The sequence below is a fragment of the Trachinotus anak genome, unplaced genomic scaffold (assembly GCF_046630095.1).
Source record: "Trachinotus anak isolate AG129_WGS33_773 ecotype Australia unplaced genomic scaffold, CSIRO_AGI_Tana_v1 ptg000039l, whole genome shotgun sequence".
NCBI classification, from domain to species: Eukaryota; Metazoa; Chordata; class Actinopteri; order Carangiformes; family Carangidae; genus Trachinotus; species Trachinotus anak.
Genome location: NW_027273890.1, coordinates 878118 through 905080, shown reverse-complemented (window position 1 = coordinate 905080; position 26963 = coordinate 878118). Strand labels below are relative to the sequence as shown.

Sequence of the window (26963 nt, the reverse complement as noted above, 5' to 3'; positions counted from 1 at the left end):
GATCAACAGCTTTTACTTTGGATACTTTCAGTACATTTTACTGATGATGCCTCTGTACTTGTTTTAATGCAGGACTTTCAATCCTGTTTCACAGTTTTACATTGTTGATCTTTACTGAGGTAAGAGATCTGGCTCAGATCCTCTCTTCTGATTGGCTGACTGACCTGTTGTTACTAGAGCTCCAGAGAGAAGCCTGAGAGAGGAGATGTAAAACTACACTGAGATGGTTTTTGTTCTTAAACCACAGATATATCTTCTGATGGAGATCAACACTTCAGATAAACACTGGAGGAGATAAAACATGGAGCTTTCAGTCAAACCTGCTCAGACATGTTAATGTGGTGCAGTGGAAAAGCAAAAAAAAAAGAAGAGCCACTCCAAGGTTTGTTTTTCCAACACATAAAAGGAAATATATTTAAAAAATTGTTCATACTGAAGAACTCATATCATTGAGTCATTTACACAGGGGGCAGTTGTATGTCAGTCTGTCATTCATGTACACGGTTACTCAGATGCACACACTGCCTCCTCTTCCCTTGCAAGGTCGTCACCTTTGCAGAATATGGGGCGCACACTTCTTTGCAGGCGGTTACAGTTTCAGAATAAAAATCAGCATTTCATCTCTCGTCCATTTTAAACTTGATTGAGACACTAATACTCTGGGACATCACATCTGTGAAATGGCAAATGAGGAAAAAGGTGAAATTCTTCCTTTTTTTTTTATTTGTGTATGAGAAATCAAAAAGAGAAAAATTGAGACTTTGATTTTCTTTTTTACAAACACATCTCACTACATGGTCGATCTTTTTTTATTATTGTTATAAATCTGTGGTTTAGAAATGTCACCCAAAATGCAAGGGATGTGCATAGGTGTCACGTCGACGTCCGGCTCCGTCGCTGTTGGTTTTTTCTTGCCCCCTCTTGCTTCCCTTGGCTGAGTTCAGTTTTCCAAACAGCTGGAATGTTTTTTTTATTTTTTATTTTGTGGGAGGTTTACAGAGGGACACGGGGAACACTGACTGACTGACAGCATGGAAGCTTGCAAATGTCCACATGCATGATAACCTCATTCAAATCTCTAAAACATTGATGGATTTATTTAGAAGAGACAGTACCTGGAGGGCAGAAAGGTGACAGACTGTAACTGGACCCAGAGGAGACAGACGATGAGAGGATGTGTGTTACAGTGTAGAAAAGAACAGGGGTGAATGGATGAGTCACATGATGCAGTGTGTTTGTGTGCTTTTACTTCAGTCTGCTGAGAGACAGAACGCCCACTGACACTGTCCAGCTACAGACGGTTTACGACACCTAACAGGACGACGTGATGGGAGGTGGTGGGATGAGGGGACGCAGTACTGTCTCTTTAAAACAAACATCTACAGAAATGTTGCCTCCTAGCTAGTACAGACATGACAATATTCACTTGTTTACTCTGGTTTATACAACACTATGACTAGGTCGTCTGTTAGGGCGAGAGTCCGAGAACTTGCTGCCTCAGGTCGTCTGTGCGGCGTCGGAGGGGGTGTCGGCTGAATGCTGTGGTCGCTTTCACAATACGCTGAGGATGTTTTCCATCGAGTGCAGTGTAGAGAGGGTTCCAATCGCTTTTTGTCTTTGTCATCATTTTAAAGAGGGAATGATGGGAGTTTGGCCCAGGTGTTGCTGCTGGGAGGGGGAGGTGGAGGAGCAGAGAGAAGGGAGGAGGAGGTGTAGGTCAGTAGACCCAGGACACAGGAACCCACTGGCTGGTGGTGCACACCAGGTCGATGGCCTCCTCCAGGTGCCTGATGGTCTCGTCGATCTCGTTGTTGATGATGGTCTGGTCGAAGCAGTGGGCGTAGGTCTTCTGCAGGATCTCAGACTCCTTCTGCAGCCGCTGAAGAGACTCGTCCTGGAGGAGGAACAGAGGGCGTTAGACACTGATGAAGGCAGAGAGAGAGAGTACAGGGCTGACAGAGGAAACCTTAAGGCCTCTACTTGCTGTGACTGATCTGAGTGAAGTGAGAACTGTGGTGAATCCAGAGCTGTAGCAGTTTATTAGAAACAGCTGGCTGAAGTGCAGGGAATGTTCAGAGTGTGTTTCAGAGAGCTGGTGTTTGTGGTGCTGTTATTATATGACACGTTTCTATTATTGTGTCCAAATCATTTATATGAATGAGGAGCAACAGCAGGTTCTTAAAATGACGATATCATTGTGACCAAAACACAAAGTGAACATGATAATCTGGAGGACGACTGTATCTGTGCTGCTGAAGCATCGTGTTCATGAGAAGGAGTGAAAACGTAACGCCAGCGTTCCTCTGACACTATCACAGCATCACAGTGTGACACAGATACGATGATCAAAGCTGTTTTTCTCTTTAAATGTGTGGCTGTGATTTACTGGACGTTTACCACAGTAGCTGGTGCTGGACCCACAGTGTGTAGAGGCCAGTACTAAGCAGGATGTGAATCAGAACCACACAAACAGGCATAAGGCAGGGAACACACACACACACACACACACACACACACACACATCAAACTAAGGGGACCCAGTCTGTCCTGTCAGGTGTTACTCACTGGCAGCGTTCGACACCACCGGGGCATCTGAGGGAGCGCCACACAAACGCATGCAGCATGCAGGAATAAACGAGTGCAGAGAGAGTGAGCCGCAGACAGACAGGCTGTGTGCTGATTTACACAATAATAAAAAGAAGTTGTTGTGTTGTGGCAATGTGAGTCAGCTCAGCCACAGAATCTTGACCAGTGAGTGTGAATAAAAGAAAAAATCATTGGTCAGGTTAATTAATGTTTAAACTAAAATGTGTCACTTTAAATGGGTTAAACAGGTCAATTAATTGTCATCTGTTTGGATGTATTAGTCGTAAATAAAGATTTACTAAATGTTGTAACACACACTGTAGTGCAGCTGTGAGGACATTTTAAATGTTTCATTATAAACACTTTATATTATCATTGTCACAGCAGCCTCTTGCGGTCCGCAGGAGTTTTAGTTGATGACAAATAAATTAATAAGCTCTTAGTTAAATACATCATACTGTGTTATAAACCAGTTATTACATGTTTATTTACTGCTTAGAAATCTCAGGGTGACCACGTGTCACCAATCAACATTAAGATATTCTGATAATTGATTAATTGTTTTTCAGAGATGTCAAACAATATTTTGTGGTTCTGTAGTTTTGTAAAATAAGTGTCAGTTACACATCCTTAGCCACCACAGAAGATCTTAAACGTTTATTTACTCATCAAGATAGATGATGAGTAAATAAACAAGATTCTTCTTTCAATTCATTTATTAATTGACTCATCATTTCAGCTCTAGCTTCTATTATGCATTTGTAAGTTGTTGTATTTTAAGTTACTACAGTAGTTAACAGAGTCTAGTCGTCGGCCTCCGGTTTTTAAAGGATAAAGCTGATGATACTTTATATTTTTCTGCCTTTGACAAACTGCTTGTAAACAGTGTGTGTGGTGTTTCCTACCTCATTGATGCCCGGGGTGATGGTTGGTGCAGCAATAAAGACGACATACGGGGCGAACTCTGCTGTCCGCAGGACCTTCAGGGCCTGATGGAGACCAGGTGTTAGATTCAGTATATCTCAGTGATGCATGCACACTCACATGTGTACACACACACACACACACACACACACACACACACACACACACACACACACACACACACACACCTGAGGTTCAACGTCCAGTATAGCTACAAGTCCCTGTTGGTGGATCTTCCGTATAGTCTCCAGCCGCGTCCCGTACATGGCGTCCTCGTGGCTGCCGTACTCCAGGTACTCGTTGTTGCTGATGTCCTGCATCATCTGGTCATGGGAAACAAAGTAGTAGTTCTTCCCGTTCTCCTCGTCCTTCTTTGGAGGTCTGGTTGTGTCTGTAGGACAGAGACACACAGTGAGGTGTGGTGCCGTTGTTGGTGTGTGTCTGTGGTGGACTGATGATTGTGTGTCTTACGTGGGATGGGGTAGGCGAATCTGTCAGGGTGTTTGGTTATGAGTGTGTTCTTGATGTGTCTTCTGCCCACTCCATGAGCACCTGACAAACACACACAGGTCAGTTACAGAGACAGAGACGGAGAGGCTGGGTTCTGATCCCTGGGTCCAGGTGGTCAACATTACTGAGGCCTCATTAATATTAAAGCTCCATGTTTTAACTTCTGTGTTTTATCTGAAGTGTTGATCTCCATCAGAAGATATATCTGTGCTTTAAGAACCAAAAATCATCTCAGTGTAGTTTTACATCTCCTCTCTCAGGCTTCTCTCTGGAGCTCTAGTAACAACAGGTCAGTCAGCCAATCAGAGGAGAGGATCTGAGCCTCTCTTCTGATTGGCTGACTGTTTTCTGAGTGATCCAATAAAAATATAGCAGATTTCAGGTAAACACTCAGAGAAACCAAATCCTGCAAGGTTGGATGGTGGGTCCAGGTGGGCGGGGCTTGGGGCGTGGCTGAGGGCAGTGACTGGTTTGTTGTGACATCACAAAGTTCCAGAAGTCCTGACGGCTGGTTTTAAGGCTCAGTGTCTGAATACAGGCTGTGTGCATTTCTCTGTGGACGGAGGCTTTGATACTTTCACAGTATTAATATAGAACCTAGACCTGCTTTATAATCACAAACACATGGACATCCACCTTTAGACTGTGTGGAGCTTTAAAGATGATTCATTTAGTATCTACCACTAAAACCTGCAGTATTTCTGTATCCTCACACAAAAGCAGCTGATCACAGATCTAAACTGAATCTTTGCTTTACTGTATAACTTTAGATACTTATAAATAATGAAATAAATTACTCATGTTAAACTTATAAATAATGGAATAAATTACTAAATTACTAAAGCTGAACTTATTGAGTTTTGATAAAAGATGTGAGAGGATTCAGATCTGATAAGTGGATTTGATAATAGCTCCAGATCGTTATCTCCAACCCTAAGAGTGACCTTCCTAAGGCCTGCTGCTGCTTCAGTATAAATTACTCACCTAATAAAACTAGTGTTTTCCTCTTGAAAGCAGGAAGCTTCACAACCTCCTCATACGTGACGAGATCTAGTTGGTCGAACACTAGAGGTGAGAGAGAGACACAGACTGAGAGGATGTGGAGAGAGCTGAGAAAACATCAGACTGAGGGGAACAAGTCATACTAAAGGCTCTCAAACACAGCTGTGACTATGGGTTTAGAGAAGAGGAAGCTGTCAAAATAAAGCAGATCTAACGTCAGAACAGTGAATGGAAACGAGAGAAGAGCCGATATGAACTTCTCTGTTAGAATAATCTGACCAGACACGGTTCATCAGAAGCTCCTGTGCTGGTTCAACTCAGGAAACTAGATGCATTTAACCAGACTGATGACAGTATAATGACTGTGCTCAACATCTGAGGACCAGAAACCTGAAGTGAGGAACAGGTTTGTGGTTTCACAAAGTCTATCAGGAAAGAAAACAGCTGCTTTCTGATGTACATGTATTTATGGAAAAATATCATCCAGGCTGAAAAATATGCTGAAACTGATGATTCATTAATCAGTCAGTTGAAAGAAATCAGTGGAAAAACATTTTGATAAGTGATTAATTTTTCTCTCTGATTCCAGTTTATTAAATATGAACATTTTCTGCTTTTCTTCATCTGTTTTTAATCTTCTGTGATAGTAAACTTAACCTTTAATATCTGGTTTTGGACAGACTAAAGAAGCAACTTGATTATTTCAGTGTGATTTCAGGAAACTGTGATTTTCACCATTTTGTGACTGAACAATTACAACTTAGAAAATAAATAACTGTTTAATAAATAATGGGAATCATTTATTTGCAGCCGTCATCAAAAGCAGTGAGAGTGGTTAAGTTAAAAACAGACAAGATAAACTAAAAAAAAACTTGTTGAAAAGAACTGGTTCAAACACAGACAGTCAAAGGTGACTTTAGTAGAGCATTGGCATATTTAAAGGCTAATAAAGACACGCTACTGTGGGAGAAAACAATAACGTATTAGAATAATGAATAAACCATCTGAAAATTATTATTATTACTAGTTAAAATGTCAGAAAATGTGAAAATGCAGAAAAAAAGCTCGAGTCAAACTTGTCCAACATGATATGACAAAGAAAAACATCAAATCTTCACATTAAAATAAACTGGAATATTTTTTTATTTTTTTTATTCTTCCTTTCCCATTAGATATTTCTTAGATATATCCTGAAGACACAATTAAATAAACTTTGTGCAACTATTTCTTCTACATAAATCTTAAAGAACAAAGTCTTGAGTCTTAATGCAGCTGCTGATAATTCATTTCTAAAAGAGCTGAAGCTCCAGTTGATTTGATTTTCTATTAAACCTGAGAGCAGAGGAAACGGTGCAGGAGGTCTGAGCTGCAGAGTGTCACATGACAGAGCTGCTCCCTCTTACAGCTCCTCGCTGTTTTCTCAGCCTCCGTAACACGAGCCACCGTCTCAGGTGCTGACAAGCAGAATACAATACCCACAAGTCACTGGGTTCTCTCGTGCAACAGGCGGCTGCAGAGCAGCTGCCGCTCAGAGCGACGGACAACAGTCGGTTACAGTGGATGAGTGGGTGTTGGTCAGCGTTTACACCACTGTCTGAGGACACGGGTTAGCACGAACATCAGTGTCACACAACAACAGACACACAAACTCAGCTACATGGTTTCAGCTTTGTGTCGGCCTTCTGTCTATGGTCAACAGAAACAAAACTGAAACATGAGCAGTGACAGCTGATTCATCTACAGGGTTAATACAGTAAAGGGGGGGGGGCAGAGAGAGAGAGAGAGAGACGGGGGGCAGAGAGAGAGAGAGAGAGGGAGACAGAGCAGGGGGCAGAGGGGGAGAGACGGGGGGCAGAGAGAGAGAGAGAAACGGGGGCAGAGAGAGAGAGAGGGATACGGGGGGCAGAGAGAGAGAGAGAGGGAGACAGAGAGAGACACAGACAGACACAAAGACACAGAGAGAGAGAGAGAGACAGACAGACAGAGAGAGAGAGAGAGACAGACAGACAGACAGAGAGAGAGAGACAGACAGACAGACAGACAGACAGACAGACAGACAGACAGAGAGACACACACAGAGACAGAGAGAGACACAGAGAGAGAGAGACACAGACAGAGACAGAGAGAGACAAAGAGAGACAGAGAGACAAAGAGAGACACAGAGAGAGAGACACAAAGACACAGAGAGAGAGAAAGAGAGAGAGACAGACAGAGAGAGACACAGAGAGAGAGAGAGACAGACAGACAGAGACAGAGAGAGAGAGAGACACAGACAGAGACAGAGAGGAGCTGGGTGCTGCCACTGGCTGTTACTTACATGCAGAGATGCCGTTCAGTAGGAGGAAGCGAGAGAGATGAACAGGAGGGGTCATAACATGGTTCGGTTACAACAGCAAGTAAAAAACACAGAGATACAACAGCTGTGCAGCTGTGCAGACACACAGCTGACAGAGATGGAGATAAACAGACTGTATTCACACCTGCTGAGGTCAGAGGTGAAGTGGTGTGTGTCAGCAGTGACAGCAGAGCCTCTCTACCTGGAGCTCTGGGGTTTCATGTCCTAAATGAAGTTGGACTGTAAACAGCAGGTATCTGCTGTCTTCTATTGTTTTCTACTCTGATGGTATTCTCTCTCAGCTGTCAGACTGTAGATGACAGCAGCCTCCACGCTGCTGTCCTGAGCTTATTACAGCAGCCTTTCATTATCAGATTGTTCACACCGATGCATCAGTGGATCGGCAGCGTTTTCCTGTTGGAGCTGGTTTTAAAAGTGAAATCAGGTGGACGGGAAACTGCAGGTAGGACACTGAACATAAACATGATGTTGGATGAGAATATGAACAAATACTGTTCGTATTTCTGTTAACAAGTCATTCCTAAAGGTTGATCTGTTGGTGTGTGTAGTTCTGTTGAGATGTAAACTGATCTTAAATCTTAATCAACAGTGTTAAAAACTGCTCTTTGTTGCGGAGGTTGTGTCACTACCTGCCCCTGGACCGCACCTTCAGCCCTCATTATATTAAAGTTAATTATTTATGATTCTCATTTGTGTCAAAGTCAACTTATTCATTTGTAGACATCAAATTAATGACCTAAGAAACATTGGGCCACAGCTGGACTGTAGACTGCTGACTGTAGGCTGCTGTGTACACTGATAACCACAGGTTCAGGTTGGAGTTATCAGGCTGTGATAGTTCTGTGGTGCTGATGAGGTTCTGCTTCAGCAAACAAAAAATCCCAGCAGCAGATTTGGGTGAGAATTCCCCAGAAATACCAGAATCTCAGATCCCTGCATTCAACTGTAATTAGTGCTAATGAAGAAGAGTGGGACCATGGGAGTGATCGATGAGTCTATTATCAATGAGATGATGAGGAGTGAGGTCATGGTGCAGTCACAGTGGTTCAGTTTCAGGACGTAATGCAGATGATGCTGGATCTCATTCATTCATTCATGCTTCTATGGTCACATGACTATTCTGTTGTTGCATGCTGTAGAATTAGCAAGTTCACACTCACACACACACATACTTCTATCTTTGTGAGGACACTCATTGACATAATGCATTCCCTAGCCCCTTACCCTAACCTTAACCATCACAACTGAGAGCCTAACCCTAACCCTGACCCTGACCTTAACCTAAACCTAATTCTAACCATAACTCTAAAACCAAGTCTTAACCCTCAACATGTGATTTGAAGGTGTCTCAAAAAGTGAGGACCGGCCAAAATGTCCTCACTTTCCCAAAATGTCCTCACTCTGTTAGTAAAATACTTATTTTGGTCCTTACTATGTAGCAAGTACACACACACACAGACAGACACACACACACACACACACACACACACACACAGATAGTGTCCTCTCTGCCCCTCTACACTAACACCTGGAGAAACCTGCAGGCCTGTAGGTCTGACCTGATCTGCTCCAGCTGACCTCAAATGACCTTCAACCTCTGCTACTGTTCAGAACATATAGTTCTGGTGCCTCCCATCGTGTGTGTGTGTGTGATCACACACACACACACACCTGCTGCACACACTGTACAGGAGGTGTATCACTGGGGGACATGAGCTGCCGACACCTGACACCCAGAGGCCTCTGACCACGTCTGACTCCAACCCCCTCAGTCTCTGTCTCAAACAACATGTCGAAACATGTTTCTATAAACCAGGAGGATGAAGACTGGACTCACTGCACCTCCTCTCAAAAACCTGTCCCTCCACCTCCCTCTGTCCCAGCTCCGAACTCGCACACATGAGGAGTGTTTACCCACAACACCTGAGCCGGGCCACCCAGCTGCACACATGGCTCTGACCTTTGAGGAGCCGACCTACGTGCTGCGCTTCTGCTAAATATACTGCCTGCTAACGCTCCTGTATCTGACAGCACCAGTTCACTGAGGAGACACATGCACATCCTCATGGAGGCTGGTTATTTAACACTGCGCCTGTGTGTGTGTGTGTGTGTGTGTGTGTGTGTGTGTGTGTGTGTGTGTGTGTGTCTCAGAGAGCTGCCCACATCTCTACATGGCTCTAACATTTCTGCTGCTGTCACTTCTGACTGCAGCTCTGCTCTGGAGGTGAACACTACAAGATCCTGTTACACTCATGTTCCACCTACACTAACACACACACACACACACACACACACACACACACACACACACACACACACACACACACACACACACACACACACACACACACACACACACACACGCACACTCATGTAAACATCACATGCATTAAGGGAATGATGAGAGTGACAGACACTGAAACATCTGCATCATTGTTGTTGTGCTCATGTGTGTGAGAGTGAGTCTGTGTGAGAGTGAGTCTGTGTGAGAGTGTGAGTGTGAGTCAGTGTGTGAGAGTGAGTCTGTGTGAGAGTGAGTCTGTGTGTGAGTGTGAGAGTGAGTCTGTGTGTGAGAGTGAGTCTGTGTGAGAGTGAGTCTGTGTGAGAGTGAGTCTGTGTGTGAGAGTGAGTCTGTGTGTGAGAGTGAGTCTGTGTGAGAGTGAGTCTGTGTGTGAGAGTGAGTCTGTGTGTGAGAGTGAGTCTGTGTGTGAGTGTGTAGTCTACCTGCATTGTGCTTTGCCAAATACTTGTCTTTGTACTGTTTCTTCTTCTTGCCAAACCAGGTGCAGCTGGCCTGCTGCTCCTGCTTGGTCTTCTCCATGGCTATACATGCTACCCGCCTGCCACACACACACACAGACAAAAGCTTGTGTTGATCCGGTGTCCTGTGTGTGACTGGAGTTCTGCTGTTGTGTTGTCCTCAGAGTGTCAGTGTGTTTCCCTCTCACCACTCCTGCAGCTCTGGGGACGGGATGAGTCCCGCCGTGCCGTTCTTGGTGTTCTCCAGTTTGCCCTGCCACCAGTTGTGGTCGTCCTTGGAGATGATCTGGATGATGTCGCCCACCCGGAAGCGGATGCCAGCCTCCTTGCAGGGGATGAGTTCGTCTTTGGAGGGGTCGTATTCGAACTGGGCCCTCACGTAGATCTGTGGCGGGAGGTTAAAAGCACAGAGGTCAGAGGGGGGAGCGACCTGAGGGGCAGGGTCGATAGTGGGGCGTCAAATGAAAGAAGTGATGGAGGAGGAAGAGGAGGTGAAGAAGAAGCGGCTGTGTTTTGCTTATCATGACAGCTCAGACTGAAGTAATGAGGAGTGGACTCTCGGGGGTGTTCTGGTTGCCAGGTTGGAAACTAGTTTCCAAGGAGGGGCTTTTTCCAGTGACACCCAGACCCTGCAGGGCCTCTCACCACACTGGTAATTAACAGCACAGGCATTGTTTATGTGTCCATTAGTTACCCTGCTGTGTGCTGCTCTTAACCTCACAGCTGTGTGCTGCTGTTTCTGTGCACACTCAGCTGGGACAAGTGTCTGGGACTAAAGTGTAGAACTGGTTGTTTTGGGGGGAGGGGAGGTGGGGGGTGGGAGAGGCTGTCTCTTACCTTAACTGACATTTTGTCCTTGATTGGAGCTCTGGATCCAATCTAGGATTTGAAAGCATCACACACATCATGCAGTAAAATGGCTATGCAATGTCTAAACAGCAGTATGGAGGCGGGGGGGTGGGGGATGGGGGGTGGTGAGAGAGGACAGGGGAGGTACAACTGCTTCCCCTTGTTCTGACTTATTCACTTCCAGTCAACATTCAGCAGATTATGAGACAGCTCAGTGGTAAATTTGTTGTGGACTCCACTGCCCTCTGCTGGAGGGATCTACAAGTCCTCTGATGGCCTCTGATGTGGCCCCTGATGTGGCCCCTGATATGGCCCCTGATCCCCCAGCACTCAGAGTGAGGAAGCTTGTTTCTGGGTGAGTTATGTTGGATTATCTCAGAGGAAACTGATGAAGCTGCACACACAGACACTGACAAATGAGATGATGGTTGTGGATGATTGTGATGCTGACACAAAAGCTGGAGGTAGAGGTTTCCCATAACTCCTGTTCTCACAGCAGCATCCGTGGCCCCAGAGGTTACTGCAGCGGACAGGACGTCCTGTCTGACTGGGACCAGTGGTTAGGGGTGATCTCTAGGCTCTGCAGGATGCAGCAATGCCTGTGCCATTATTACCACACACACAGCTGAAGCAGAGGAAGTGAAGTGCTGATGACACAACAGTGGTCACTCAGTCTGCAGTGCAGGTCCTCGTATCTGAGACCTGATCCAGGATAAGAGTCTGGACTCAAACTGGGACAAAGTCCTGCTCTACTGCAGCAGGGGGTGCCAGTCTCACAGCAGAGCACAGGCTGAAATGATGAGGGAAGAATTAACCACCAACTATTTAGATTTTCTGATAATTGTGTCAGTCATTCATAAAGAAAACTCACCAAAGCTTCAGTTTTATATCATTGTAAATTAAGTGTCTCTTTTTTGTGATAATTTAGAGACAAGAACATGAGAAGATTTTCAGTTCTGCTTGAAAGGATCCAGCTGATGCAGCTCAGTGTTTCTGGGAAGATCCAGGGTGAGAGACAAGTGTTGTCTCACAGTTCAGACCAGTTCAGACCAGTGTTTCCGTGGAGAGTAGATAAAGTCTTTTATAAAAGACAGTAGACTCTGTCACACTGATTTGTATGTTTGTGATGTTACTGTGTAGATAACATACATCAAACTTATTTCTCACAATGGAAAAATGAAAAATGAAATGAGCAGCTTCACTGAGGACTCTGTCTCCAGTCCCACAGATCAGGTCTCTTCTTCTTCTACAGAAACAAGACGCTGTGTGGTGAGTGTGTGACCGAACACTGTTTGGTTTGGGGGGGGGGGGGGGGGGTGTCCAGGTGAGGAGAGAAGGATCACAGATGTGTGTTGGTCTGGAACCACACACACAGACATGAACCCTGTTCTCACTGCTCTGGTTTGAAGCTTCCTGTTCTCCAGATCAATAAAGTCTCATTTCCAAAAACACTCAAACACAGTTTCATTGGAACTCAGATGCATCTGTGTGTTTTCTCTTCGCTCTGGTGGAAGCTGAACAGCTGCAGCCTAATGTGGTGGAAATTACAGAGATTAAATTGGGCCCAGAATCCAATAAATCTTTTACAGTTTAAAGGAGGTCAGACCTTGGCTGGTCACCGTCTCTAACTAACAGCATCCTGTCAATTCATCCACTTTATTCTGAGGACTTTGAGAAGCAGAAAAGAGAGGGACACACACTTCTGAATAAAGGGAGGGATGCAAGCGTTGTGCAGTGTAAAGGAGCTTGTGAGTGCAGGTGAGTAAGTGACTTTTAAATTACCTGTCGACCTTTGGGCTGAAAGGTGGAGGGCAGGTCCTGTGGGAATAAAGCGGTGATGACAGAGGGACATGGTTAAACAGACAAATACTGAACTACAGCAGCAACAGCATCCAGAGAAGACCACAACCTCCAACCATGCATGCACATTCATCTGTGACCTAGCTACTGTCGTAAAGAGAGACAGAGAGAAGTGGGAGGAAGAGAGAGACTCTCTGTTACAGCACATCCAGCTGAGGAGCAACCAAGCAAGCACAGAGCAAGCAAAGCAGCTGCAGCATCAGCACGACCACAGGAGCCGCACGCCCCCGTCAGGTGTAGTGTGGAGCAGAGAGAGGCCCCCGCTGGGCCCCCTCCACCACAGGGGCCCAGTGTGTTGTGTAGCAGCACGTAGCAGGCTTCACCAGGCACACCAATTTGTGAACTGAGATATCGGACACGGGGCCTTCGGCTCAAACATGAACAGGGAGAATGACAATGGGTCGACTCAGGAGGTCTACGATGCAGGACCACCTGCCCACTGCTAATGCTAATGCTAATGCTAATGCTGCTACTGTCACAGTCACAAGTCAAAATGACACAAACACACAACCCATGAGAAATGACATCTACACAGACACATGTAACACAACATGACAGACACATCAGACAGATGAGACGCACCGAGGGGGGGGCACATGGGTGTGGGTCTGTCTGGGGGGAGTGGGGTGTTTCTGGGGACAGGGGTCCTTACCAAGATAGAACTGTTAATGCTGGAGTGGCCATTGGCAGGGGACTGCCTGGAGGTGGTGGGGGACTCTTTCTGAAATAAGACACACAGGTCAGCAGTACACACACACACACACACACACACACACACACACACACACACACACACTCTCTCTCTCTCTCTCTCACTTACACACTCTCTCTTTTCTCTTTCTCTCTCTCTCTCTCTCTCTCTTTTGGGCAGCGACCACAGGCGATGGAGGGACCCACCACAGCGTTGACGTAATGAAATGCGTCAACAGGACATGAGACGACATCATCAGCAGCTCTCTAGCCTGCACGTCCTTACATCACCGGGGGGGGGCGCCACACTGACACGAGGTGGTCTGAGGCTCAGAGCATGAGGTCATCACTAACAGACGGTCACAGCTCTAACACTGTGTGTTCACAGAGCGGGGGGGGGGGGCTGGACGACCAGAAGAGCTGAGGTCAGACTGTGATAAATCATTTGATGGAATGATGAGCAGATAAAGAGAAAACTGCTCAGTTTTCACTGAAAATGCAGAAGAGATAGAAACTGAAATATTAAACTTTAGATATAGACTCGTCTACATTATGAGCTAAAGAGCTTCTAAAAAATGAATAAATCACTGGTTCATGAGGAGATGATTCAGGAGTTTATATCTTCACTCGTCTTTTCTCTGTCTTCAGCTAAAAAGGATGAAATCAAAACAGGGCTGTGGTTTTATGGTATGCTTTTTCAAAATAAAAGTTCTGTTATGTAGCTTTAGCCTAAATAAAGACAACCACAATAACCATGACATCCCAGTTTTAGATTCTCTGCCCCCGTTTCCAGAATCTTTTTCAATCCAGTTTAAAAATAATCTAATTACATATGAGGTTTTACCTGGACAGGTGCCAGATTTAAGGGGCCCTGAACGCCTCTCAGGATTGTAGCTGTTCCACAGTCCATGACAGGAGGCAGTAAAGCTTCAGATTCCCTGGAGCCTCAGATTCACAGCTGCTCAGCTGTCTCTGTGCTGAGACTGACTTCATCTTGTTCTGGGGCTTTTCTTTCCCTCCTGTCAGTCAAGGCTCAGGGTGAACCGCAGGCCTCACTTCACTCAGGTCTTTTGGTCGTCCATATTAACCTGTGTGTGTGTGTGTGTGTGTGTGTGTGTGGGTGTGTGTGTGTGTGTGTGTGTGTGTGTGTGTGTGTGTGTGTGTGTGTGTGTGTGTGGACAAAATAACACAAACACCTTGAAACCAAACCTCTGCTGTGAATGTTTATTTCATCAGGCTCGTGATGGTCTGTGTCATGAGGTTTGTTTACAGCAGTGATTTCAGCCTGTGGAGCTCGTGTTACCCACAGAGCTCCTGTCAGTCACGCTGTGGATCAGCTGATCTCACTGATAGATGATCAGTATCGGTACTGACAGCCAAACATCGTGATCAGAGAATTTTTATTCTGTAAATTGTGGATTGAAGCTGCTTTAACAAAGACAAACATCACAAGCTTTAGCCTGGACTGTACAGATGTTCCTGTTCTTTGTGTGTGTGTGTGTGTGTGTGTGTGTGTGTGTGTGTGTGTGTGTGTGTGTGTACAGGTGTGGTGGTTGGTCTGTGAGCAGGAGCAGGTCGGGATCACGCAGAGAGGTTTGGCTCATTCTTGGACCAGAAAGGAGGGGGGAGGAGGAGGAGGGGGGGGTTCCGGTATCTTGGTTGTGAAATTGGTGTGCTGTATATCTGACCCAGCCCCAGCAAAACACAGCAACACACACACACACACACACACACACACACACACACACACACACGCTCAGTAACCAGGCGAGCAGTTAGTAACCAGATCAGGAGCTCAGTCAGCAGTGAGGAGAAGGAGGAGGAGGAGGAAGAGGAGGAGGAGGAGTTACCTCACACGAGGAGCCCTGTGTCCGGTAACTTGGCACAATTTTGAAGGTGATGCTGCCTCGCATCTCCCTCTGTGAACACACACACACACACACACACACACACACACACACACACACACACACACACACACACACTGCAGTGATCAGTCGGTTTATTGACGGGCAGAAAATCTGTTAAAGTTAAAACAAATGTTTTTCAGTTGTGAGGATTTGATCCAGGGAGCTGACGGCTGCAGGAAACAGTTTCTGATCTGAGGGGAGTTCATGAAACTGATCAGTAGATGAATCCATGATGAAAATCATCATGAGTCGCAGCCCTGGTGAGATTTCACCTTTCACCTCGATACCACCTCTGCAACACTGGATGTTAGAGATGATCAGTCTTCATCGATTAGTAGACCTTTACTATTAGTTATTGATTATTACCAAAACTGTTCTGACAATCAAAGAATCATTTTGTCATTCTGAAGTAAACCTGCTTCACTTCCTGGTTCCAGTTTGAAGTTTGAATCTCGTCTTTGTTCTGACTTTGTGACTTTGAGCTGTGGGAATAATCTGCTGATTGAAACTCTTTCTGTCACTTCACTGTCTGCTCCTGAGCAGCAGACGATCACTGAGTTGATCATTGATCCATCGCAGTGTAAACACTTTGACTTCCTTCACGTTGTCTTCACTCTCAACCATCTCTTCAGAATCAGGTCTCCCCTGGTCCTCGGAGAGGGGACGTATGATGAGCAGTTCCCTGACTGAGGTATCATGGCTGCATGAAGGGGACCTGCTCTGACTGATGGGGCCGGTCAGCTCAGTGGAGTGAGAGGTCACAGAAACCTCCACAACCAACAAACCATGGACCAGACTCTGGTATCAGAGTCCAGGGGATGGAGGAGGTGTGTCTGCTACACTCACCAGCATCTTCTGCAGCTGCTCCACAGTCTGGTTGGCCACACTGATACCGTTGATCTCCCTGATCTCGTCTCCTACGTGCAGCGTTCCTGAGGGAAACCAGAACAAACACATCCAGAAACAGGACTAGAAACTGAAAGCACCTCGTTACAGAGCCTGTGCAGCAGAGAAAAGCTTGATACAACCACCAGATAAATCAGCTGGGATGAATTATCTGTAAAACACGTTTCCTTCAACCACAGGAGCAGAGACAAACCAGCTGCTGTTCGTTTAGTTCCTTGTTACGTGACGATGAAGAAACAGTTTCTGCTTTTTACTCTGACACATCCTGTCCTCCAGTTTCAACTTTATTTACATGAATAACAACAGTTCAATCACAAGGAAACAGGTTTTCATAACTTCTCTTCCTCTCTGAACCTGAGTCCTGAGTCTACCTTGTCTGTGGATCATCCCTCCGTGCATTATCCTGGCAACAATGCAGTGGTTCGAGTCGTTCATCTTCAGTGTGATGCCCTGTACCATGAACATACACATACACATACACACACACACACATACACATACACATACACATACATACACACACACACACACACACACAGAGTCAGTGGAGGAGATGGAGCGTGGGGTCTTAGTGTGATGTCAGTGTGACTGAGAGTGTGAACCATTGGCTCGTCCGTGTTCTTCTGGAACTGGACCAGACGGACTCTGGTGACGTTCTCCAGGTCCATGTCTCCGTTGGTGCTCTCCGGGGAGTCTCCGTTCAGGTAGGGCGAGGTGGGCGGGGGCGTCACCCTCAGAGCCTCGTCGCTGTAAACCTCATGGGCGACCACGTCGTGGGCCTGCAGCAAGGCCTGTGGCCACAGATGGAAACACAGTGAGAGCCTGGACACCGACAGGGAAATGTCGACGGGATGGATGATGGATGACAGAATAAAACTCAACTGGGAAAACTGTCTGACTCATTGGTCGACACCATTTTCTCAAACTAAGATCCAGCGTCAGATCCTTTCATCATCTACAGACGTCTGCCAGGTTCACCTCAGACCTGTGATCAGTTTATTGTGGTGGATACTGAATGAATCAACATTAATGAAGCAGAACTAATTAACACTGACCACCTGCAGCTCCAACCTGAGGTGGAACATGAATCACTGTGACAACAGATCCAGAGACTGGATCACAGCTCTGAGCCTGATGAGCTCCAGGTCCATCTGATCTGCATGAAGAGACTGATTTGTGATCAGCTGATCACCTCTGGAGGAGAGAAGATCGGAACACAGACCCACTCTCCTCTGTCTGTGTGATGTATTCTCCTCTCTGTGTGTGTTTGTCACACAAACAGAAACACAACTTCAGAGGACAGCAACCAAACTTGAACAACACACACACACACACACACACACACACACACACACACACACACACACACACACACACACACAGGGCAGCGTCTGATTCTCATGTCAAACTACGTCACACACAGACACACAAAGTTGCACAATCCCAACTTCATCTGTGTCTGTGTGTGTGTGACTACGCCCTGATGAGGACGAGTGAGGGGGTGGACTAATCCCTCCATCCCTCTGAGTGAGTGAGAATCAGACAGCTCTGGTTAGCTTAGCTTAGCTTAGCATCAAGACTGGAAACAGAGGGAGCAGCGAGCCTGTCTCTACATCACAGCCTCAGGTAACTGGTGAGTGGATTCTAACAGCAGGGAAGAAGAGACAATAAAAGAGCTGTGGAGGTGAAACTGGAGATGTTTTCAGACCTTCTAGGTCAGAATGTGGCTGTGACCAGCAGGAGCTGTGTCTCAGTGCTGTGGCAGTGGGCAGGTAGAAAAGCAGCATGTCTCTGAAAGGCTCTGCTTTTTCTTCTACACCCACAAAAACCTGTGGAAGGACTCTGAACTTTCTCCCTGTGTTTGACTGATGTTCATCAGTGTCTGGTTTCAGGTTTGATGTTGACAGCGAACACCTGAGAGGTTTCCCTCCTCTGGAATAGGAGAAGAAGTGTCCTCGTCCCAGAAAGCAGAGGTGTTATTTTAAAGAGGAGCTCACTGAGGAGAGTGTCCCTGATGTTGTGTAGTTTCTATCCCTGTGAGGACACCTGCTCTCATGTGAACTCAGTGGAATGTGGAACATGATGGTTCCTCCTCCTCCTCCTCCAATGAGGGAGCCAGGCCCCTGACCCGACACAGCACATCACATCAGACACGGTTTACTGACCTCCACCCCCCCAATCTGTATTACTGCTCTCTTCTCTTTCCTCATCATTTCATTCTTCATTTTTCTCTGTCTCCCTCTGCCCCCCCCAACCCCTAACCCCCCTTGTTGGTCTGTCTGTTTGATACTGAGCAGACCATTGATCAGAGACAGAAATCAGATGCATTAATGGGATAGGATTAGCAGAGGGGAGTGGGGGGGGGGGGGCTGGAGAGACTTTCTCTTGACTGGATTAACCCTCACTGCTCAGTCAGTGGTGACTGATGGTTTAACGTCTGTTTTAACGGCTGGTTTTAAGGCTCAGTTTCTGAATACAGGCTGTGTGCATTTCTCTGTGGACTGAGGCTTTGATACTTTCACAGTATTAATATAGAACCTAGACCTGCTTTATAATCACAAACACATGGACATCTACCTTTAGACTGTGTGGAGCTTTTTATTTTGAAATAATGAATTTTAAATTCACAATTCACAAAAACTGTCTGAGACCAAGTGAACCTGTTGGTCACTGATGTTTCTGTGGGTTAAGTGCCAGAAGCTGCAGGTTTCTTCCTCAGCCTGAAGCAGAGGAAGCTGCTCCATCCAGCAGTGACTGTTCAGACACACAGATTCACTGTTACAACCAGACTCTAATGATTGAGAAGAGGCCTCCTGCACCTGTCTGAGAGTATGACAGAGCTGTGTGTGTGTGTGTGTGTGTGTACTCACCATGAAATGTGGCTGGGTCAGTATCCGTCTGAGTTCTTTAGCTTCGTGGTTCTCTGGGTAGCAGGAAATCTCCTCCAGTACCTGCAGACGCAGAGAGTCGGGTTAAAGATCACACAGACACACAGACACACACACACACACACACACACACACACACACACACACAGACACAGACACACACCTACACCTCAGCAGCCCACTGTACCTGCTGCACCTCGGACAGCATAATGAGAGCCACTGGACAACTTCACGACCCCCCCACCTCAAACTTCCCCTGACTCCGCCCTCGTACATCTTCACAGCCAATGTGAGACCAACTCCGGTCGTCACTCAATGAGTTGAGGAATCTGGTCGAGCCCCCCCCCCCCCCTCTCCTCGACATGGCCTGGTTTCATGTCAGCTCCAGTTATGTTGCGCCTGACTGGTGAATGTGGCATTGTAGAGGTGTGTGTGTGTGTGTGTGTGTGTTTGTGTGTGTCTGGTTGTGTGAAGAGGTACCAGGTGTTACCATGGAACCTGCTGTGACTGCATTAGCGCCTCCAGTTTGGATGCTACAGGAACAGGAAGCGTCACCCCCCCTCCAGCCCTTTAAGGCCAGCACAGCTGATCCGGCCTCGTGCTCTCTACTCATTAGTGTCATGGCGTCGTGTGATGAGCTCTTACATATTCCAGATGTTTCAAAGCGCCACTTGCTTCGTCTTGGGAGGAAGTCTTAAGGAGGAAGACACAGGAAGAAGAGTTACACAGGCCGTCGTCCTTGGAGAGATTTTAAGTTTAAGGTCAGAGGTGACAGAGGTCGGGGACAGCCAATCAGAATGGGTTGTGAGATTAGTATCTACGGCTGAAGAGAAAACGTCCCTCCCCAGAAAGATGAGTTAGCAGAGAGAGAGTGTGTCCAGCTGACAGCACGGAGGAAGAGTGTGTTAGTGCAGCTGTGAGAGCAGAAACACTGAAGTCTGATCAGTTCAAGGAGTCTCAGTGTCGTCAGAGTGGATCAGTGGAGACGGAGCGGCTCGTCCCTGAAGGCAGCACCAGGACTGACTGATGTGTTAGTCTGAGGTGAAACTGTACTGAAGCAGAATTCATCAGTTTTCAGTGTCTGAAGTTCAGTGGATCTGCAGAGTGACGATGGTGATGGTCACCTGAGAGGACACCTGAGTCCTCACTGTGACTCACTGAGCACGTCAGAGCTGACCAGAGTCCTGAGGTTCAGGGAGGTTCCCGTCTGTGACAGCCGCCATTTAACAACCAGTCGATCGCTTCACCAACAAGTCCAGACAATCTGAGGACACGGAAACATGGTCTGCAGCCCTGATGAGCTCAGTTATTAAATCAGAAATGTGTTTGTTCAGTTTGATCCCACACACACAGAACTACACCTTCACATTTCACTTCGTTTCACGCCTGAAATCTGTGACGCTGTGGATGAAACATCTGAACTCTCCACTCCACTGAGCGCTGGGAGTTAAGATGCCGCCGCCCCCCCAGACTTTTTAATTACTTCCTGAGGCAAAACACACGACGTAAACATGGCAGACACACACACCTCTGATCCACACCTCACACACTCCTGTCTGACACAGTCTTTGTCAAGCAGCTCTGATGAACAGCGTGTGTGTGTGTGTGTGTGTAATGAGGAGGGTCACACACAGACGCCTGAGATCTCAGCTGTGTGTAAACAGACCAGTGTGAGCTACAGCTGCTCTGACAAAGACCTGAGTCACAAAATAAACATCCAGAGGTCGACGAACTTTCAGAGGGAGTTTACAGAGGCCTCGATGACTGGATAGAAATAACTGATCATTATTATTATTATCTCAGGCTGAGACCAGACACTGAACAGCTTCTTCAACAGAACAGTGCAGAGGAGCAGGAGGAGTTAGAGCTTGATGAGCGAGAGGCGGGAAGGAGTCACAGCTGAGACTGTCAGAGGTGTGAGGTCACGGCATTAGAGAGAAAAGCCACAAAGCAGAGAATCTTTATGTTAAACAACAGGAAGCAGACGTGTTGTTTCTGTATGAAACTGGAAGTTAGTGTGTGTGTGTGTTTAGTCACCTCTTTGGCTCTCTGCACAGCATCACTCGGGGGGTTTCTGATCTGGGGGGACGTCTTGGTGTTGATCTTATCGTACAGCTGCAACACAAGAATCAGTCACACGGTCGAACTGTCAGCAGAGCGACTCATCAGGTCAATACTGGATTTTGAAAAAGAATAATGACAATAATAATTTTTTTATTCAACAATGGTGGGTCCAGGTGGGCGGGGCTGAAGGCAGTGACTGCTTTGTTGTGACATCACAAAGTTCCAGAAGTCCTGACGGCTGGTTTTAAGGCTCAGTTTCTGAATACAGGCTGTGTGCATTTCTCTGTGGACTGAGGCTTTGATACTTTCACAGTATTAATATAGAACCTAGACCTGCTTTATAATCACAAACACATGGACATCTACCTTTAGACTGTGTGGAGCTTTAAAGATGATTCATTTAGTATCTACCACTAAAACCTGCAGTATTTCTGTGAATGCATCTACCTTTAGACTGAATGGAGCTTTAACAAAACAAGTGGAAACTCTCAGTCTCTTTGGTTTAAAGCGTCAGTCCCAGTTTTTCTGTTTTATTCTTTTTCCTAAACATTTAACTGTGAACAGAAAATGAAGTGTTTTCTCTTCTCAGACACAGGAGCTCTGTTTGTAAAAATCCCAGCTGACTAATAAACTGACTGACTGGCCTGTGTGAGGCCAGTCACAGACACAGTGTGGGAGGATTTAAGAGACGTTGTTGAAACAGACTCACAAAGACAGCAGCTGCACAATCAAACCAGAGCTGAGGCTTCCACTATTATCAGATTCAAAGAAACAACCAGCTGATGCTTGATCAGCAACCTGCTGCACACAGACACACACACACACACACACACACACACACACACAGCTTCTGTACCAGTTGAATGCAGCACTGAGACCCGACACTCACTGACACTGACAGCAGCATCATGTGATGTTGGACATCAGAGGGAAGATGAACGACACCATTCACCACAGGACACCTTCATCATTTACATGTTGAGACCAGAGAAGCTGCAGTTTGTCTGTCTGTTCAACCACACACGTTTTTCACAGAGCTCCAGGACTGTGCCTGCTGCTCTTCCTCACAGTAATGAACAACAACACTGAATAAAGGGAGCGTTTGACAGTTCATGCAGAAGCAAAATCACGTCTGAAGACAAACGTGTGTATAACAAACCTGCCATCAGACTCTGGAGTCATCTGACCTACACTCAGTGTTTGTGACATTATGGTGAAAGTGTCCTGTAAACTCCACACACACACACACACACACACACACACACACACACACACACACACACACACACACACACACACACACACACACACACACACACACACACACACACACACACACACACACACACACACACACACACAGCTCTGTTGTGCTGTTGTTGAGGAGACACTCTGCTCTGAGTAGAACAGATGAACAGGTTCTGCAGCCACACAACATCTGAACGACCTGGATGGTTCATATTTGAATCTGTGAACACTCACTCAGAGGAGCTGAGAAACTGAAAATGCAGAAAACTGTCACACACAAGCAGGATTTCACCTCACACTGTGCCAACAGCCACAACAACTAACAGTAAGCTATCTTAATTTCCCATTAGTGACGAGTTAATTCAAACATCATTTCCTGGCCTCCATGAACCATGAGAGCCTGAGGAAACTCAAACTACAACATGAGGGAGAAGATACAAATGCACTCGACTCATTATACATGTCAAACGCCACAGACACACACGAGGGGATGCTGGCTGACTTCAAATAAGCTCCAGGCGTTTCTTGACAAAACGCTGTTCTTGCAAACGCATCGCAAAGAAAAACAAGAAAACACACTCACCCAGGAGACGGTAAGAGGTTTGTGAGGAAGAAGCAGTCGACAGAGCGCAAACCAGACTCGTTATCAGAGGCAGACGGCTCCATCCGCTCCGAGCCGACAGGACGGCTGCTGCCTCTGAGCGGAGAGACTTTCACACAGGCAGGGATGGAGGCTGCGCTTGTTGTGAACGCCACAAAGGGCCTGACAACAGACGCCATTGTTCCTGCAGAGTCTGCTGTTCCCTGACCCCCTCTCAGAGAGGGGCAGGGCTGAGAAACTGAGGCTGAAAAGGAGACATCTGCAGCCCCAGGCTCCCACTGACACTGCTACACACACACACACACACACACACACACACACACACACACACACACACACACACACGGCAGATCCACCAGTCTCCTGCAGCTGGGAGAGCCTTCAACACAACACAACACAACACATACAAACACGCACCTCTCTTTAGCACTGCCTCTTCTTGCGCAGGTCTCAGTAGTTCCCACAACTGAAGACTGATTTATTTTGGGCCCCCTGTGAGCTCACCTGGTGGAGCTCACCTGGTGGAGCTGTACCGGTGAATCTCACTAATCATCATTAAAGGAAATATAATCAATAATTTCTTTTACAGATCAAATCTAAGTTAAATCAGAATGATCTGAACACAGGGAAATAAAATCCCTCCAGTATAAAGAAAAGCTCAGAGCTCAGTTGAGGAGTATTTTATTGTCACTAAGCTGTGAGCTGAGTCTCTTCCTGTCACCTCAGGCTTCCTGGGGACGGCCCCACGGACCTCAGGACTGAGCTCACTTCAGTGAACACCTGCGAACCACAGACAACTGCAGCCCTGGTAGAAACTGAGATGCAGCCTTTTTTTATAGTCCTGCTTTATCTTTAGTAAACAGCACATCTCTGTTTCTGGAGGCTGATGATTAATGTTGGTGCCACAAAATATTAAAAACAGACATTAAAACTGTCAAATATGCCACGTAATGAATAAAAGTGGAGATATTTGTGTTAAAGTGGTCAAGCTGAATATGAGTATAAAATATTATAAAGCTCCATCCAGGGAGAGGTAGGTGGAACTTTGTGATGTCACAACAAAGAACACGAAAAGGATCAGATCCTCTCTTCTGATTGGCTGACTGACCTGTTGTTACTAGAGCTCCAGAGAGAAGCCTGAGAGAGGAGATGTAAAACTACACTGAGATGGTTTTTGGTTCTTAAAACCACAGATATATCTTCTGATGGAGATCAACACTTCAGATAAAACACTGCAGAAGTTAAAACATGGAGCTTTAAAACCTGTTTTCTTGTATTCACTGTTGTAATGATCTGATTTTCTAAAACATATTCTACACTCAGTAGCTGGATAATAAAATCCCTGCGTCCTGCCAACAGATTTCCTGAGAGAGAGGAGAGTAAATGGACGGACGCCTCATGAGAGCACAGAGAGACAGACTGATGTAAACTGCTGTCTAACCTCTCCTGGGTCTCTGTGACTCAATATGGTGGTGATGTGCTGACCTGCAGCTCAGCTCCGTGTCAACACCCCTGAGTCACAGAGACGCGCAGCGACCAGCCAATACACAAGTTTACTGTCTGTTATACACACACACACACACACACACACACACACACACACACAGAATTTAATGACACATCTCAGAACAACATGACCTTTTTCCGTTGGCTCTGTAGTGATGAGCCTCCTCGTCTGCAGGTGGAAGGAAGCTCTTTAAGTCTGATGTGACACAATTGTACTAATTGATGTGTAATATTCACAGTGTAGCTGTATCTTCACCTACTGTTCATTACTGGCCTGATAGACACTAAACCCCCCCCAACATGTTTAATATTTATTCTTGTGGGGATTCAGAGGAAAAACCATCCTGTATTAAAGGTCCATATTTTAGTGTAGTTTTCCTGTGTGTGTTGGTGGTGGTCACAGCTGCAGCTATTCTCTCTTTTGTCACGATCACAAGGTAAAACAGTAAAAATAAAACTTTAAAATCTTTCCATCCAGCGTGGCCCTCAGATGTTGTTGGTTTCAGACCCCGGGGACGAGGCTGCAGGCTGAAACCAGCCTCAGCTGCTCTCACTGGGGGTTTGCCACACACACACTCTGCTGGACACACCAGGAAAAGCTTTTTGAGGACAGGAAGTGTGTTACAGTTTCGTGTGTGTCCTGCGCTGACAACACAGTTCCTTTTGTCCTGCTGCTGCTTTTATGAGCTGAACTGTGTCACAGTGGAACAGAGAGGTTCCAGGTTTCAGCTGCGTTGTTGAGTGTGTGTCACTTACATCGAGCAGTGTGTGTAGATGCTGGTCCTGGAAAACACTGTGGAGGAAATCTAGATCCTTTTCACTGCAGTCTGTCAACGCATGGATCTCCTCTAAACTGTCCAACACCTGAGACACAGCCCCTGTCTCACACACACACACACACACACACACACACACACACACACACACACACACACACACACACACACACACACACACATATCATCTGAATACTGTTGCAGTGAGCATGAACACATACTTCCTGACTGATGTGAACATTAAAGTCAAGCTACTATAAACATTAAGACAACAAGACTAAATAACATGCATCACAACAGACACGCAGGACCAACAGATACCTACGTTCTGCTGCTAGTAGTCCTAACAGGTGGAAGCATTAATAAGAACAGACAAATAAACAGACACCAAGTGAATGAATCCCAGTGTTAACAACAGTCAGAGGCACATCGTTAAATTCACTGTGGAATTATTGTTGGACAGTATAATGAGCTCAAACAATCAGCTGATCCCTGGTTGTGTAGTTTGTATGTTGTGTTGTGCAGGCGTGTTGTGGTGACACCAGCTTGTGCAGAAAGCAGAAGTGGAATTGAGCGACAGAGAGCGAAGCAGAGGAAGGAAACCTGCGGCAGGAAGAGAGCCGAGATGAAAGGGCACCACACGCCAGTGTGAGAGTGTGGGTCTGTGTGTACCTGAGGAGGTGGGGTCGCTGGAGAAGTCATGCAGCTCCTCGGGGGGGTCTCCATAGAAGGAGTTAAACTTGTGACTAGACACTGCAGCCAGCACGGCCCCCTGCAACACAACAACAACACAACCACAGTGAGGCATCAGTGGCTCATTGGACAAACAGAGACGGTGTCATGACAACAAGCATTAATGTTGCATCATTTCATAATGCCTGCTGCCTGTGTGTGTCTGTGTGTGTGTATGTGTGTGTGTGTGTGTACACTTGTACTTGCTGCATAGTAAGGACCAAAAAAAGTATTTTACTAACAGAGTGAGGACATTTTGGGAAAGTGAGGACATTTTGGCCGGTCCTCACTTTTTGAGACACCTTCAAATCACATGTTGAGGGTTAAGACTTGGTTTCAGAGTTATGGTTAGAATTAGGTTTAGGTTAAGGTTAGGGTCAGGGTTAGGGTTAGGGTTAGGCTCTCAGGTGTGATGGTTAAGGTTAGGGTAAGGGGCGAGGGAATGCATTATGTCAATGAGCGTCCTCACAAAGATAGAAGTACAAGTATGTGTGTGTGTGTGTGTGTGTGTGTGTGTGTGTGTGTGTGTGTGTGTGTGTGTGTGTGTGTGTGTGTGTGTGTGTGTGTGTGTGTGTGTGTGTGTGTGTGTGTGTGTGTGTGTGTGTGTGTGTGTGTACCTTCAGCTTCCTCCTGGCGTTGAACTTCCTCAGCTGCTCCACGGTCTCTGGCAGGTGGATCTTGTAGGCGTACCGGTCCCTCTCCTTTCAGAGCCAACACAGAAACAGAACTGTTCACACCATCACATCAGCCAACTACTCCTGAAGGCCCGGCCCGGCTCAGCTCAGCTCAGCTCAG

The 26963-nt window shown here is 46.3% G+C and overlaps 1 protein-coding gene across 17 annotated transcripts in view; it reads right to left on the bottom strand.

The window, feature by feature from the left end:
* Positions 1–383: 383 nt before the first annotated feature.
* LOC139614813 (peripheral plasma membrane protein CASK) overlaps positions 384–26963 on the bottom strand; it is an 88006-nt gene continuing 61426 nt past the window's right edge. Inside the window, exons 9-29 of one of the 17 annotated variants that reach the window (XM_071472421.1) lie at positions 26786–26869; positions 26109–26208; positions 25762–25779; positions 25417–25538; positions 21279–21356; positions 19887–19934; positions 19224–19304; positions 16956–17144; positions 16725–16803; positions 16294–16379; positions 15388–15456; positions 13500–13568; positions 12770–12805; positions 10976–11017; positions 10327–10523; positions 10103–10218; positions 5005–5085; positions 3982–4062; positions 3699–3901; positions 3492–3575; positions 701–1894 (exon numbers count right to left, since the gene is read on the bottom strand). In XM_071472421.1, the coding sequence (XP_071328522.1) occupies positions 1718–1894; positions 3492–3575; positions 3699–3901; positions 3982–4062; positions 5005–5085; positions 10103–10218; positions 10327–10523; positions 10976–11017; positions 12770–12805; positions 13500–13568; positions 15388–15456; positions 16294–16379; positions 16725–16803; positions 16956–17144; positions 19224–19304; positions 19887–19934; positions 21279–21356; positions 25417–25538; positions 25762–25779; positions 26109–26208; positions 26786–26869 (2040 nt within the window). In that variant the 3' untranslated portion in view covers positions 701–1717. Of the gene's footprint in view, positions 1895–3491; positions 3576–3698; positions 3902–3981; positions 4063–5004; positions 5086–10102; positions 10219–10326; positions 10524–10975; positions 11018–12769; positions 12806–13499; positions 13569–15387; positions 15457–16293; positions 16380–16724; positions 16804–16955; positions 17145–19223; positions 19305–19886; positions 19935–21278; positions 21357–25416; positions 25539–25761; positions 25780–26108; positions 26209–26785; positions 26870–26963 lie in introns of all 17 variants that reach the window. The other 16 variants (XM_071472422.1, XM_071472423.1, XM_071472424.1 and 13 more) reach the window with 16 other exon arrangements.